At 41.2% G+C, this 15209-nt stretch overlaps 2 protein-coding genes across 4 annotated transcripts in view; one reads left to right on the plus strand and one right to left on the minus strand.

The window, feature by feature from the left end:
* EMC2 (ER membrane protein complex subunit 2) overlaps nucleotides 1-15209 on the plus strand; it is a 402125-nt gene that overhangs the window by 337333 nt on the left and 49583 nt on the right. The window lies entirely within an intron of this gene.
* On the minus strand, nucleotides 131-7860 carry TMEM74 (transmembrane protein 74). 2 transcript variants are annotated; one of them, XM_038555341.1, is made up of 3 exons: nucleotides 7502-7860; nucleotides 6768-6809; nucleotides 131-6573 (listed from the first exon to the last, which is right to left on the minus strand). In XM_038555341.1, exon 3 carries the CDS (start codon nucleotides 6410-6412, stop codon nucleotides 5495-5497), a length of 918 nt encoding a protein of 305 aa, XP_038411269.1. In that variant the 5' UTR covers nucleotides 6413-6573; nucleotides 6768-6809; nucleotides 7502-7860; the 3' UTR covers nucleotides 131-5494. The 2 variants fall into 2 exon arrangements, with proteins under 2 accessions (XP_038411269.1, XP_038411268.1); XM_038555340.1 differs by having other exon boundaries at nucleotides 131-6809.

Genomic DNA, 15209 nt, shown 5'->3' on the forward strand with positions numbered 1-15209 from the left:
AATGTTGTATTTGAATCAGAATAAATATTACTATTAATTTTTTTGGACAAATAATTTCAAATATAATTTTAAAAGACAAAATCAGCATCACAGATTCAGATTTAAATAAATAAGAACAAACACAATGAAATATCTTAATAAATAGTTTTATTTTAAAATGATATGACACACTTGCTATTAACATATAAGGCATCACATGCCCTAAGAAAAAAGCCCATAACCTTAATAACTGCCCTTTTTGCATATTAAAACACATAATCAACATCAAATTATTTTTCTTATTTGGCAAGAAAAATAAAATTAAAAGCACGATGAGAGCCACAAAATAGAAACTCTCAAATATACTGTACAGCAATAATCCATCTTTGTTTTCTTGTACAACATTTCTTCCCAGCCTGGCTAGGAAGCAGGAAGATGGCAGTGGGAAAATAAGGCTGTTTTCTTCCTGAAACACAGGAGAATTACTAAAACTTGGAGCAAAGGAAAATACTTTCTGCTGCCCATATTTCCTTGAAATAAAATATTAATTCATGATAAGATAAATTCTAAATATGCCACACTCTTATGAGCCTGAAATTGCACAGTTAAAAAAATAAATCAAACATCTGTGAGATGCTGAACAGCCAAAAGAGACCTACGTAACTATGGCATCTCATTCTGAGGTTGATTCTAAATTCTTCATTCATGACCTGTGAAAGACTTCTCTTGTCCTTAAAGTCAACATTAAGGCATGCCAAATCTCCTCTAAGAAAATTATTCTAACAATAGCTTTGGATATTACAGTTCTATAATTATAAACATTCTTCTAATACATACAGAGACTTGATTGGACATAAATTTACACACTAACAAACATAAACCACAGGTATGCTCTTAAGTGTAAGCCACAGATTTTTGAAGTCAATTTTACATATTTAAAAAAACATCTTATGTTTTACAGTGTCAGTGCACAAATCAGGCAAATTATTTCCCAAGGCTTCTGCCCATAAAGTTGGAAGGAGAGAATATTTTAGAATACTATGAACCATAAAATGATATAGCTGAAAATCAGCTGAAAGATAATGATATGTTAATTCTCTTTCTTATGAACCCTTTTATACTGGGTAAAGCCAGTGAGAGTTCATTATAATTCTTTTCATTGTAGTCATTCTTTATGCCCAATTCTGGGAAAGGTCAAACCCCATTGCAGAGAACTATAAAGATCTGTCTTATTCGTTTGTCACAGTGGAATCTAGCTGGTGGTATTAAATCTTGTTGAATAGGTGAACCACTGGTGAAGGTTGTGAATCTCTTTTGTCAGACCACATTTTTGTGGTAGCAGTAATTGCTGCAATGGAATCTGACCTTCAGATTGAAAAACCTGCTCCTAATAAATATATAGAACATTTTTTTTCTTTAACTTTAGATGATTAATCCGGTAAGGTTTTGCATAAGCCTCTCGCACATATGAAGGCTGAAATGTTCAAATGCTGTTGCCTAGAATTTCTGCCTGTCACAAAGAAGTAACAAAAAGTAGAGCCACTTGGGTTCAGACCCTAATTCCTGACACTCAACTGGCATAGTGCTCACTCAATCACTATCCTTACACTGGGAGGCAAAACGAAGGCACAATTAGTAGGGCAGTCTCTTTGTCTAAATTTGCACCTCAAAGGACATGTGCGAGCATTGGTTCAATTGGGTCCCCAAAACAAATAAGTATGAGAGGGATGGACTCAGATATTTTAAGCAGACAGCAAAGCATGTGATATTGATACCAGGCAGGTATCTAGTAAAATAGAACCAAGGGGCATAGCAGTTGTATGGATAAAAGCACCACAGCCACCAAGAATTTCATGGCACTAAGCAGTCCTACATTCCTCTAAACTATAAATCAGTTATGAAATGGGAAGCCTAGAGAAAAGACATTCTTCCTCTGAGGAGGCCAGTAAGTGGTCTGCTTCTGGAGCTCTAAATGGCTAGAAAGGACCCTCAGCATTGCAGAGAAAACATTCAGCTCTACTATAAACAGTTTAAGGTGCCCTACAAAGGAACAGTTTACTAAAGTTATTAGAAAGATTAAACTGTCCATAAGCAGCATGTAGATCCCAGCTGGTACCGGAGAAAGTCAGCTTTCTTTCTGGTATTCACCCGTCTGGACCACACTGCTAAAGAATGAGCTGCTTTCTTTTAAGATTAGGAAAGTGACTTACAGTTTAGTTTTTTGAAACCTGATAGAAAGTTAAAGACCTAAACATGGACCTCTGAAAGAAGTTGCTGTTGCAGTTCTAGCAATAGAAACTCTCATAACAACAACCAGCACCATGTTCAAGAGATAGATGTAAGGTCATAATATCCATGAAGGATCCAAGACCAGCAAGACCACAGCCATCATCGGTTCAATATCTATAACGTTTATCACCTGATCTTGCCAAAGTACTTCTAAATAAAGACATTTAGAGCCAAAAACCTCTGACTCAGGTTGGAAACAAAAGAGTCTTAAAGTTCAGGGGGTTTTTGTTGCCTGTGTTACCATGATTTTAAATTCAAGTAATCCTCATCTTGAATTCAGGCACTGATAGGATGGACAAGAGCTACCCAACTGAATACTGGAGGGAAGCGGATTAAGGCAGTTAGCTGAACTTTGTCAACACAGCATTAAAGGAGACACCCAGATGATTTTCTGAATTGGTTCTTTTTGGAGTAATGGTCTGCCATCACATAAGTAGAACCTTAAAAGAGATGTGTCCTATACGTGAACAGATTTAAATAATGTTGTTGAAATAAATAAGCATTAATTATAATATTTCAATTTTAAAATTTTAAGAAAGGAGAGGAAGAAATGCATTCTGACTTGTTAGGTCTTTCCTTGTGCATATCTTATCCTTATTAGAACTCAAATAGATATAATGGGAGATATGTGTATCCTTTAGATCACATCAGAACTGTATGTAATTTGGTAGCGCTGTTAAGATTCATTAAATGTTTCCCAATGAAAAATTTCAGAATTTTCTCCTTTATCCAGTTTTACAAAATTGAAAAACTTCCTAACACTTGATTCTCAAATTTGTCTTCCTTCATGAGCTGAAAATCGGGCTGTACCTTAATTCAATTTAGTCTGCAATTTAGCTAATTAACTATGTTTCACCAATAAATAAAACAAAACTCAGCTGATCCCACTTAGCTTCTAAGAATAAGCATGTACTTTTTTAATGTATTTTTTAAAAAGACAAAAGACACACAGCTCAGACCTACTCACCCAGCCAAGGATATCATTAACTTATTGCCTCAACTTCCATGTAAAGAGGATCCCTAAACAAGCTAGAATCTGACAATTTATAAACCTTCAGAATATGAAATTTATACTGTTGATAAGTCAACTTCAACATAAATCATGACATGAGAGTCACAGTAAAACAAAAACTTTGTTCAGAAAGCACAACGACCCAGCAATAGATAGCAAAAATCATGTTTACATTCTCCCAATTTTTTTCAAATTGAGCTACATCAAGCTTTTTCTGATGTCCATGTAATTTCTCATTTTTACCTAATAATTCTTTCACATGCCTGCCCTCTCCCTTTTTAGTATCCTCTGATTCTTTTTCCATTTCATCTTAAATCCTTAGTAACACACAATGTATGTAACTCATCAGATCAATCTCTGACGGCCACAAGAACTCATTCACATAAATGTCCTGAGTCACACACTCTGCCAGCCAAAGTCATCCACGTATTCCACAATCCTCAAAAACAACAAAAACTTTAGGCATTAGAATTAGGCTTTAGAATCTATCAAGAAATTGTGTTCTCACTTCCCCATTTCTGCCCTTCCATCCAAAGTTCCAAGTTCCAGTCCTCTTTACGAATGACCCCTGTTTGTTTGGAAGTTCAAACAACTCTTACAGTGGAAGGATGGAAACACCTCAAGGATTAACTGTAAAATACAAGCTGTTTCTGAGCCTGTCTTTTCTACTCCTTTCTGAACCATAATGGTACAGAGATAGTGTGGACACTGGTTGTGTTTTGCAAAGTTGTGACCACTTTGCTCATCATGAATCTCATCGAGCAAGTTTGAATGTTATGAGGCAAGATTTCACAGTTACTGAGGGCATGGATGAGGAACTCAGAATGATACTTATGGGGCACCTGAGTGGTTCAGTAGGTTAAGCGTCTGCCTTCAGCTCAGGTCATGAACTCAGGGTCCTGGGATTGAGCCCCGTATCAGGCTCCCTGCTCAGTGGGGAGTCTGCTTCTCCCTCTGCCCCTCCCTGCCTTGCTGTGCTCTCTCTCTCTCTCTCTCTCTAATAAATAAATAAATCTCTAAACAAAATTGAAAAATTAAAAAAAAAAAGAAGAATGATACTTAGACCACTGTTAGGAGGTGATAAGTTTTGGTGAGGATGCAGTTCCCACTGAATCTCTGTGTTTACTCTTTCTCTCTGCTGTTCTTCTAATTTTTTAGCTGTGGGCTTAAGGACTGCTGCCATCCTAGGGCAATGGCAATGGCTTGTTGCTTGGCCTAGAGTAAGTGATACCAGCTTCTAGGCACAGTCTCTAATAAGAGTCTAGCTGCAATTGTATTGCAATTGTATTTCTCCGAACAACAACAAAACATCACGTGGGTGTGTGTGAGCCAATCATGACTCAGACCTGCCTAGAGGTTTATGTCTGGAAATATATTATGAACGTCTTATGCTTTGGCTCTCTGGTGTGAGAACCAGGAAAGAATTCTAGAGCCTGGGTGGCCAGTATGATGGCTAAACCACAAAAAGAAAATGGAATTTATATGAGCAACTAATTTTACTTCATCTAGAGAATGAGCATGCAACACTGGCTAAAATCTGGCACTACCGTTCTGGGTTAAATTAAGATTAGTCTTATAATGATTTATATTTTTTTCCTAGAAAGTTGATTCTAATGACTTAGTTACCACTTCTGAGCACAGGAGTAATTTTAAATATAACAGATTTGTTTTTGCATTTTAAAAAATAATCAACATCCTCAAGCTTCAAATTCAAAACCCTGTATTTTAGTGTTCAGCCAATTTAAAAGAAGAAAAGAATTAGCAAGAGAATGGATAAGCACCTTTGAGAATTAAATGTAAGCCTTATTAATGATTAATACTTAAGTTCTATTTCATAAAATGTTACTAATTGGTCCTACTGTGTGTAGGACCTCCTAATGTCCAAAGAATAATACCCCATATACCATGTAAAAGAAATCATTTGTACACTGGTTGTTAGAAATATTTTGCTATAGAAATAGAAACTGATGGCCATTATAGATTAATCTCAGTTCTTTAGATGGACAGGTGTAGCTGGTTGTAGTTTCTTAATGCATCTTACACAGCTTTTCTTCTAAATAAAAAATACATATAGAACCAAAACACTCACTGGCTGTTGGTTTGGGAAATAAGCCTATCTCGCTAAGCAAATAAACTGCACTGTTCATTTTAAGAAATGTGGTTTCTTTTCAAATAAAATGCTAATGCAGATTCTCACTAGGTTCACAACCAGAATTAACTCTGTACATCAAGAGCATCTTCCTCTACCAAGGACAGTTCCAGGGTATTTTCATTAGTGCAGGTTTTCATCCTGAAGTTGAAAGAACCGTAGAGTTTTGCAGACTCTTTGGAAGAGGCAAACCTGTTGCGACGATACAGCTCCCCTTTCCACATAGACATCATTAGCAAACAGGACAGAACGACCCCCCCAAGCGTAAGCAGGCAGAGTCCTGCAATCACACAGCGGTCCAGGTGAGCCCCCAACCTCGCGCTCTCCTTTTCCAAGCGTTCCATCTCCCTGGCTGCCACGGTGTTGGGATCCACAGTCACTTCCCGTGGGACAACGTAAGAGATGATCACCAGCAAGATGCCAGTGACCAAGAACAAGATGGCACTGACGAAACCATAGTCTACGGACTTCCCTGAAGATGTGGCTTCTGAACTTACATCATCCTCATCTTCAGATATCAAGGATATGGCAGGCTCATGGGACCACTCATTTGGATTTCCCCAGCCAAGGTCTCCCAGATGACTGCTTCCTTTTGCTGAAAGGGAACATCGGTTCTTTTGCTCTAAGTTGACATTCTCATCCACGCAGGTAAAAGAAGTTTCTAATTCCTGGCTGCAGCAGTTGCAGACTTTCCGGCCTGCCGTTATTTGGTTGTTCCCTGAGTTGAGAGGTCCTGGCGGCAAAGAGTCTATCTGAATAGCACTGTCTTGCAGGGAGGAGGAGGGGGATGCTGGAGAAGGGCGAAGTTTAGATCCTTCTGTCTCAGCTGCTCTGGGTGTCGACATACAGTGTCTCTGGCAGCAGAGAGCAGCTTTGACAGCTGCTGCATCTGCCTGGTCACCAGGAAGCCCTCCTGAATGCCAGTCTGCAGCATCACACAGGACCGCCTGGCTGCTCTTCTTAGCAAGGCAGTGGAGCTCCATCGAGCTAGTCAGACATCCCCCAGCAGCTTCTGAAAATTCTGCCAACAGCAACACAGATAAGAACCCAATTGCGGCTAAGGCTACACTACCAGGAGTATCGCTCCTGGGGTCCCCATCTCCTTTTTGGTCACAATTGTTGACACTTCCAGCCCCAGTTCCTCCTAAAAGGGATAAAAGAAAGGAAAGGATATCTAGTGGCAGGAAAGTATGAAAAGGGCAAATCCTCTGACTTAGCAGAGGGACTGACACTGAGAAACTTAGGTCAGGGTAGAGGTAGAAAAGGAGCACAGAGGAAGTAGCAGTGTCTCTGAAGGAAGCATTGCCGTCACCAAGCCAAATTTATCCAAGGACTCACACATTTCTGTGACAGGATCCCTCAAATAAGAAGGCAAGTTTCCTGTAGAGAGACACAAATGAGAAAGGCAGGGACCTTTTTTAGCAGAGCTGAGATTTTCTGGAAAACCTGGGGAAGCACACACTTCTCAACAATTCAGTTAAATTCTTTACACTATCTTTAGTTCAGAACAGATCCTAATATTGATTAGCTTTAGGGCATCACTGTGGAGGAACAAATATGGCACTATCCGGTGGGCTCTACTGGCACTGGGGCTCAGCATTGTGACTGAGTAGCTCTGAAGTGGGTAAAAGATACCCGGCCACATCTCCTAAACTTAAGGTCATCCGCTGACCTTAGTCACAGTCCTGTGTGTACAAAACCCTCTGCTTGTTCACTGTGCTTTCACTCTCAGCCCCTGCAGCTACAGGATGCCAGCTTGTTCTGGACTGCGGAGTATGGAGACAACTCGCCTTACCGTGTGATCCCAGCCAGACCTCGTGGGGCAGCCCGCTCTACTCCTCTCCCCCCACACCTGGTCTAGGTACAGATCAGCTACTCTTGCTCATTGTGTCTGAATGGGTCTGAGTTCCTCTCCCTGTGCACACTTGGCTAACGAACATGCATGGGAAATTGACCATCCAGAAGTTTTTATTTAGAAGTAAACTGACAGTGAAGACAAATTATAAACCTGCAGAGTCACAGTTCTGTTGAGGGAAACAGGTGAGAAGCTGTTAACATAGTTCCAAAATTACCTTTGGAAATTTGTCTCCAGACATGCCTTACTCCCACTGCAGCATGGGATCCTTCTGTGACAGAACTTTGGGTTGAGCAGAAACGGTCATCCTTCCAAGGAATAACAACTCCACTATCACCGAGTACAGCAGTTACAAGCAAGGGCCCTTTTAATTTTGTTTCCAAATTCTTGGCAATAATTGATTTAACCCATGGTGCTGAGCATTTAACCCATGCTCAAAATTCGCAGCTCCAGGGATTCCTGGGTGGCTCAGCGGTTTAGCTCCTGCCTTCGGTCTAGAATGTGATTCTGGAATCCTGGGATCCAGTCCCGCATGGGGCTCCCTGCGTGGAGCCTGCTTCTCTCTCTGCCTGTATCTCTGCTTCTCTCTCTCTCTCTCTCTGTGTCTCTCATGAATGAATAGGTACAATCTTAAAAAAAAAAAAAAAATTGCAGCTCCAACAGCTGGCAACCCCCCCCCCCCCCCCCACACACACAAGTAATGCTTACCTAAGGTCTACTTGGCAACTCACTTAAAATATGGGAGAGGGAATGCACACTTTTCTGCTCTATGTTAGTTTGCTTTATTTTTCTTAACTTCCATTATCGAAGTTTTTCTGTAACTGAAACAGGAAAACAAAACAAAAACCACCAAGTGCAAAAAACCAAGCACAGCTTTCCCCTAGCAAGAGGACACAGATCCCTACAGTCGGATCCGTCCATGAATAAAGTGACGGTAACGGGTTTGGTCAATTCCTGAAATGAGCAACGGTCCGCAGCTCCCTCAGACGCGAGGTGCTCTGATTAACTCCCGGCACGACTGGGTCCTCACGCTGGACTACCCTGGGTAAATCGGCGGGATCCCGCGCGGGACTGCCCATTGCTAACAAAGAGGGACAGAGTCTCCACGTACTTCCCCTCGCCTGCGTCTCTCTCTAAGAAAGGACAGACTCCGCCGGTTCCATCGGGGACGTACGAGCCGCGCAGTCGATTCGCCGGCAGCTCCAGCAGCCGCGGCTCCCGCCTCAGCCGGGAATGGATGACCCCGTGGGACCGGCGAAAGGCTCTCCGCCTCCGTCTCCCGCCTCTCGTCCCTCTGGCTAAGCGCGCGGTTCCTGAAACTGCACCTCGGAGCGAGGGGCCGCCCCTGCCTCCTCCGCCTGCCGCAGCCCGGAGCGCGCTCACCTGCACGGAGCTAACCGCCGGGCGAGGCGGGTCTGGGGAGGCGACCTCGGATGCGGCCGGGGCGGGCGCGCGCGCTCGGGGCGGGGGTCAATCCGTCGGTCCCGGGTGGACCTCGCGGCACCGGCGTCGGGCTGCGACCGCCAAACAGCCCGAGGCGAGGCGAGGCGAGGCGAGCGCCCGCCAGGCTCCCGGGGCTCTCCGTCGCCCCAGCGCCTCCTCCCGGCCCCGCTCGCCCTCACTCACCCCCGCCTGACCGCCCCGTGCGGCCTGAGCACCGCGCGCCCCCGGCGCGGCTCCGCGGGGAAGTCGCCCGATGGCCGCGCGCCGCTCTCGGAGCCTCCGCTCCGCCGGGCTCGCCGGGTGGGCAGCGCCTGCGGCGCCGGCCGGGAGGGGCGGGGCCGGCCGGGAGGGGCGGGGCCGGGCGGGGCCGGGCGGGGCGGGGCGGGCGCTCCTTGGTGCTGAGCATCCCGGGAGATGTAGTCCAGGGGCGGTCTCCCGGCTTCCCCCACCTTGCTCTTTCTCCCTCCCCGTGGCTTTTGCCCTTCCTGCTCTGCGTCCATGCTCCTGATCATCACTTGAGAAGCAATCACTGGATCCTAAACTCAGGGTTGGATAGTGTGGACCTACAGCCTCAGGTACGGCCACAAGATTATGGGGGAAGGAGTGTATATGTAGCTCCAACACTGTGCCAGGCAATATGCCTATTTTGTCTTATTTAATAGAACAGATCTTGGAAGAAGATTCTATTAATCCTCATCCTTACAGATAAGGAAAAGAGGCTTAGAGGAATTAAGTGTTTCATCCAACGTTACAGAGACAAGAAAGTTTTTTTTTTTTTAAATTTTTTTTTTTTTTTTGTTAATTTTTTTTATTTATTTATGATAGTCACAGAGAGAGAAAAAGAGAGGCAGAGACACAGGCAGAGGGAGAAGCAGGCTCCATGCACCGGGAGCCCGACGTGGGATTCGATCCTGGGTCTCCAGGATCGCGCCCTGGGCCAAAGGCAGGCGCCAAACCGCTGCGCCACCCAGGGATCCCAGAGACAAGAAAGTTTATTCCGGGAATATGCTTCCAAAGTCATCGCCTTTCCCACACAATCAGGAGAAACATCACCATTGAGGGATTTGTTCTTTTTTGCCTATTGCATCCCCTGTGCCTTAGCCAAGTGTCTAGTGTCTGTTGCATTATGAGTAGTAATGATCCAAAATAACGGCCCTTAACATAAATAATACTTATTACTTCCAGGTTCTCTTCTAATCACTTTAGATACATTAACTCGTTTAATGTTCACAATTTATTTTTAAATCCTATTTAAAAATTCTCATTTTTACACGAGAGGAAATTGAGTTACAAAGAAGCTTAGTAATGTGTTCAGAGTGCCCAGGACTCAGCAGAGGTGAGGCATGAACTCCAAAAGGTTCTAAGAATTATGCAAATTGAATGAATGGAAGAAAGATCAGAGGGCTAGAAAAGAAAGGGTTGGGAATAAAGGAAGTCGGCAGATGAAGCTTCTGAGTTATGACTCCCAGGATAGAACAAAGTAACTTCTTTGGGTCACCAATCTTTCTAACCATAGTGGATTGCACCAGCCAACAGCCAAAGGGAATGTGTGCGGTTTGTGGATCATCTCCAAGTTTTCAGCATTGCCTTTGGGACTATTATGGGGTTATTGATTGTTTTCATCTATGGGAAACAAAAGAAGGGCTATAACCCTTTATAACTTTTTTCTACTTGTGAGTAGCTCATATAAATTCTGTGGTTGCTTGCTTTCAAGTGATAAATAAGTCTTCCATAGTGACAATTTTGTTAGTTTTCCTTTATAGTGATAGAATCCATAGTATCATAGTTCTAGGAACTTCACAGTCCAGCTCCATAAGATCTTTTCCCCCCATAACTCCCTTTTGGCCAGTTAGGCCCATTTGTTGATAAGCATGTTATGCATATTGCGGTTTCTTCTGCTTTGTTTATTACTATGCTCTCCAGTGAGAATATCCTTCCTTCCATCCCCTATTCCTTCCACCCTTTTGAGGACTATCTCACCAAACCATACCTGTAGGGGTACATTCTGCTTTTAGTACTTTATGTTTAGAAGGGAACACAAAGACATCATAGGGTATCTAGAAGAGAGCAACTGAGAAATTGAAGAAACTCACTTTGGACAGGAAGATGCTGAAGGAGCTTGAGATATTTAGTAATAGGAGAGTTACAGGAAACAAAAACTAGCTTTAAATAATTTGAGACTCCCAAAAAGAAGAGGAATTCTGTATCATGGTTATAAAGGGTAAAAGCAGAACCAATGACAATAATAGCACTTGTTAGCCCTAATATGTTCTCATATTTAATTCTTTTTTTTTTTTCATATTTAATTCTTACACCAATTCTATATGGGAGCACATATCATTGTATCCATTTTGCGATGTAGAAATTGAGGATTAAAAAGGTGGAGTCTCTGTCCCAAGGTATGAGAACTAATCACTGACAGAGCCAAGATTCTAACTTGAGTCTGTCTGATTCCAGAACCTGTATCTCTTCACCACCATGCTGTACTGAGCAATGCTTCACAGTAGAGCATGCATGAGAGATGATAATGTTTATTGCACTAGGATAAACATAAGAGGTTTCTCATGGCCATAGTTCTGGTGCTGTGGCTACTGCAGGCTCAGCAGGACAGCTAGGAGGGCCAAGGGAATACATAAGCCAGCACGTCTGTAATACAGTGAATCACCTGAGGATGATGGACATGGGGACTGGAAAGCTTTGGATAGCACTATCACTTTTAATAAAGAGGTTGATTTGGGGCTGATTATAAGAAATAACATTCTCTCCTGGAATGTGAAATAGGATGTCTCATGAAAGTGAATTCTGTATTACTGGAGAGGATAAAGAAAGAACCATTTATTAGTGATGTTGTAGAAAGGGTTCATCTAGTTGGATTAGAGGACCTCTACGGTTTCTCTGCTGAAGTGATTCTAAGTTATAGCTCTTTCATAAATCTCTTTTCCTCCAAGCCAGCCCCCTAAAGGTTCTGCCTCTGGTGAACTTTACTAAGACTTGTCAGCCCTGGTGTTTGTTGTATTTATCAACCAGTGCCTTGTGACATTTCTTATATGTCTAGGTAACTACGGCATACTGTTTAACTGCCCACTTTGGTGCCTAAACCTCTAGCGGCAATTGTAAGCTCATAAAGGTCCTTATTCATATATTAAATGTCTTATTACCCCCTTCAGAGAGTGCAGTATCTCTATTGGATAGAGAGAGGGAGAACGAACTGACACTGGAGATGATTATCTGTCCACATGATTGTCTCTCATGTCCTATTTCTATAGATAGTACATTTGACTGTCTGCATATTAATGACTATTAACAAATATCAACTCTGCCACATACTACAAACTCTCATTCAAAATTCTGCAGAAAAAGAATAATTGTAGACCGACTGAGTTCCTGGAAATAAAAGCTCTGCAAAAAATACCACTTGCTGGAATAATTTCACCTCTCCCTCACCTACGTCCATGTCTAAAACTTACCTCGAAATCTGACCAAAGAACTTTTCAAGAGCCTTTCTTGTTCAACACCCCCAGTTTCTCATTATGCTTCTAATTGGCATTCTAGTGGCATAAGGCATTTCCTTTTATAAGTCATCTTGCATATATAGACTTACTTCATTTATGTTTTATACTTCTTTGTATGTGGTGTCTCTTCCCAGATAAAATTTAAGTTCCTTGAGAACCAATATATTCTTTGTATAATTTCAAAACTGCACATGAGCATCAAACAGTGAAATACATGGGCAACAGTGGCTTCTCAGTATGTGCTGACAAAACAATTAACACTATGATATTAAAGTCTAGGTAATAATTTCGACCTTGCATATTTTTTAAATGTCATGGGTTTTTGTTTGTTTGTTAGTGTATTTATACTCTGTGAGGTATGGGAGGAGCATTCATGATGACACTATGTTGATCAGAGAAAAAATAGATTCTGAGAAGTAATTTGACTAAGTGAATCAAGGGTAGTGAAGAGATTTGCAACAGTCTTTTATAGTGATGACTGAAGATGGTTTCCAGTTTTCTCTCTTTGGCAATAATAATAAGAACTGACTATAAATAAATATCCTTAGTGGGTTCAGAGTTATTAGGAGAGACTAGGCTATAAGGAGGTAAGAAAGACATTTTTAGAATTGGCTGTATAGAGGCTCAGTCATTTAATGACAATAATACAAGGAATATGATTTACTTTATACCCCAAGCTGGGACTTCTGAATGATGGAAGAGAAGAGTATAAAATGACCAAAATTTAGAGTAATGATCTCATTTAGTAACAAAATTCTAGGAACTAAAAAGTAATATTAAATTTGAAAGTTCCCTTTAGGGACGCCTGGGTGGCTCAGTGGTTGAGAATCTGCTGTTGGCTCAGGGCGTGATCCTGGAGTCCCACATCGGGCTCCCTGCATAGAACTTGCTTCTCCCTCTGCCTGTGTCTCTGCATCTCTCTCTGTGTGTCTCTCTTGAAAAAATAAAGAAAATCTTTAAAAAAAAAAGTTCCCTTTAAATAAGAATGCTTACAGTAGCCAGGCAGGCATGTTATTTAAATTAAGAAAGTGCCCAGTACAGACAGTTGGGGTCTGGGGAGACTGCAGCCAAATTGAGAGCAAGTGCTTTTTCCTAAAGGGAGCAGTATCCCCTAACTGCTTTACCTGACTTTTGTCTTGCATAAATTTAAATATCAATAAAAGTCAGATATTCCAATTTGTATTCAACAATTCAAAATATTTTAAATTTTAATTTTAAATTAAAAAATTTTTTTCTGGGTCAGAGAAAACATAACTACAGGAAACATTAATTTCCAGTAATAGGAAACTAGGTGATTTAGACCCACCCACTGTTGAGGATAATTAGAAAATCTAGACAAAATGTTTAAAAATCATGTTTGAAGACATGCAAGTTTAACAAGATACAGAAAAATTACTGGACCAAAATCTAGAGAAGAGAGATTCAGAATGTCAAGTTAGGAGCTTGGAGCTTCCTTTTACTTGGAGATGTTAGATAATTACAGAGGGAAGAGTTGAAAAGCTGAGGAGGTAAGGAGATTGGGGATTGAAGTCCTGAGGCTGCCAAAGAAAGGATGTAGTGAATCTGCTCCATTCCTTAAACTCTGGGTTGGAATCCCGAAAGGTTGCATGCTGGCAGTGTGAGCCAGAAGTTAGATTGGCCCTCACAGGGAGCATACCTCAGTTTGTTAAAATGTCAATCCCTAAAATTTAACCAAAATAATTTCAGAGTGTTAGGACACCAGTTACTTGGCAGAAGCAGCATTCTCTGAAACAAAAACAAAACAAAACAAAATGAAAACTATAGCATCATCTCAGACTAATTCTACAAACAATTATGCAAATATACTGACTCACAATAAAAAAATAACCATGAGAAAAGCCAATTTCTAAAGGTCACACACTGTGTAGTTTTATATGTGTATATATGTATATGTACATTTCTGTTTCTTGATCATGGTCCCGGTTGCATGAACATATGCATGTGGTAAACTGACAATTTTTTGGTTTGATCTTCCATATAGTTACATAGTTACATTTGAGGGAAGCTGAAGAGTACACAGATCTTTCTGTAATATCTTTGCAACTTTCCAAGAATCTATAATTTGAAGATAAAAAGCACAACAAACAAAAAAGCCAAGCACATCAGGTTAGATCACATGCATGAAAACAAACAGAAACATAAGGCCATAGAAAGGACCAATGGGAAGCCTCAGATACTGGAGGATTTTAAATTGCTATACTTACTGGGCTCAATGAAATAAGACAAAATTTAGAATTTTTCAGGGATCTGGAAATGAAAAATAAAAAATAACATAATCAAAATTTAAAACTCAAAAGATAATTTCTTATTAGAAATTATGGGGCCCTGGGTAGCTCAGTGGTTGAGCATCTGCCCTTTGCTCAAGTTGTGATCCTGAGGTTCTGAGATCAAGTCCTGCATTAGGCTCCCTGCAGTTAGCCTGCTTCTCCCTCTGCCTATGTCTCTGCCTCTCTCTGTGTGTCTCTCATGAATAAATAAATAAAATCAGAAAGAAAGAAAGAAAGAAAGAAAGAAAGAAAGAAAAGAAATTAGACACTGTGAAGAGAAATTAGTGAATTGGAGACAGTTCAATAAAACATCTCAAACAAAGTACAAAGGATGAAAAATAGAAAAGTGAAGTAAAAGACATGGAAGTTAAACAGGTTTCAGAGATTCTTGAAGTAAAGTTTTCTCTCTCCTTTTAGGAGGAGAGGAGAAGACAGCTTTCTCTTGCTCCTGTAGGTAAGCAGACAAAATCAAATTTTCAGATTCTCCCCTGTGATACAGACTTTGAAGTTTGTATACATAGGGCATTTGACTTTGCTGCCATTACACTGTCCCAGGAGTAAAATGTGCGGTGTTGGGTACTGCAAGGTCATTACTATAAGTGTAAAATGATAATCTGTCTCTGATCCAAGTACCATGTGTGCATTCAGGATAGAATTAATACATATGGATTTAAAAAAAAAA

This window comes from Canis lupus, chromosome 13, assembly GCF_011100685.1.
Source record: "Canis lupus familiaris isolate Mischka breed German Shepherd chromosome 13, alternate assembly UU_Cfam_GSD_1.0, whole genome shotgun sequence".
Classification (NCBI taxonomy): Eukaryota; Metazoa; Chordata; class Mammalia; order Carnivora; family Canidae; genus Canis; species Canis lupus.

What these genes read in the sequence shown, in the direction of transcription:
- TMEM74 (XM_038555341.1), bottom strand. Translation starts at nt 6,412, where the DNA reads ATGGAGCTCCACTGCCTTGCTAAGAAGAGCAGCCAGGCGGTCCTGTGT.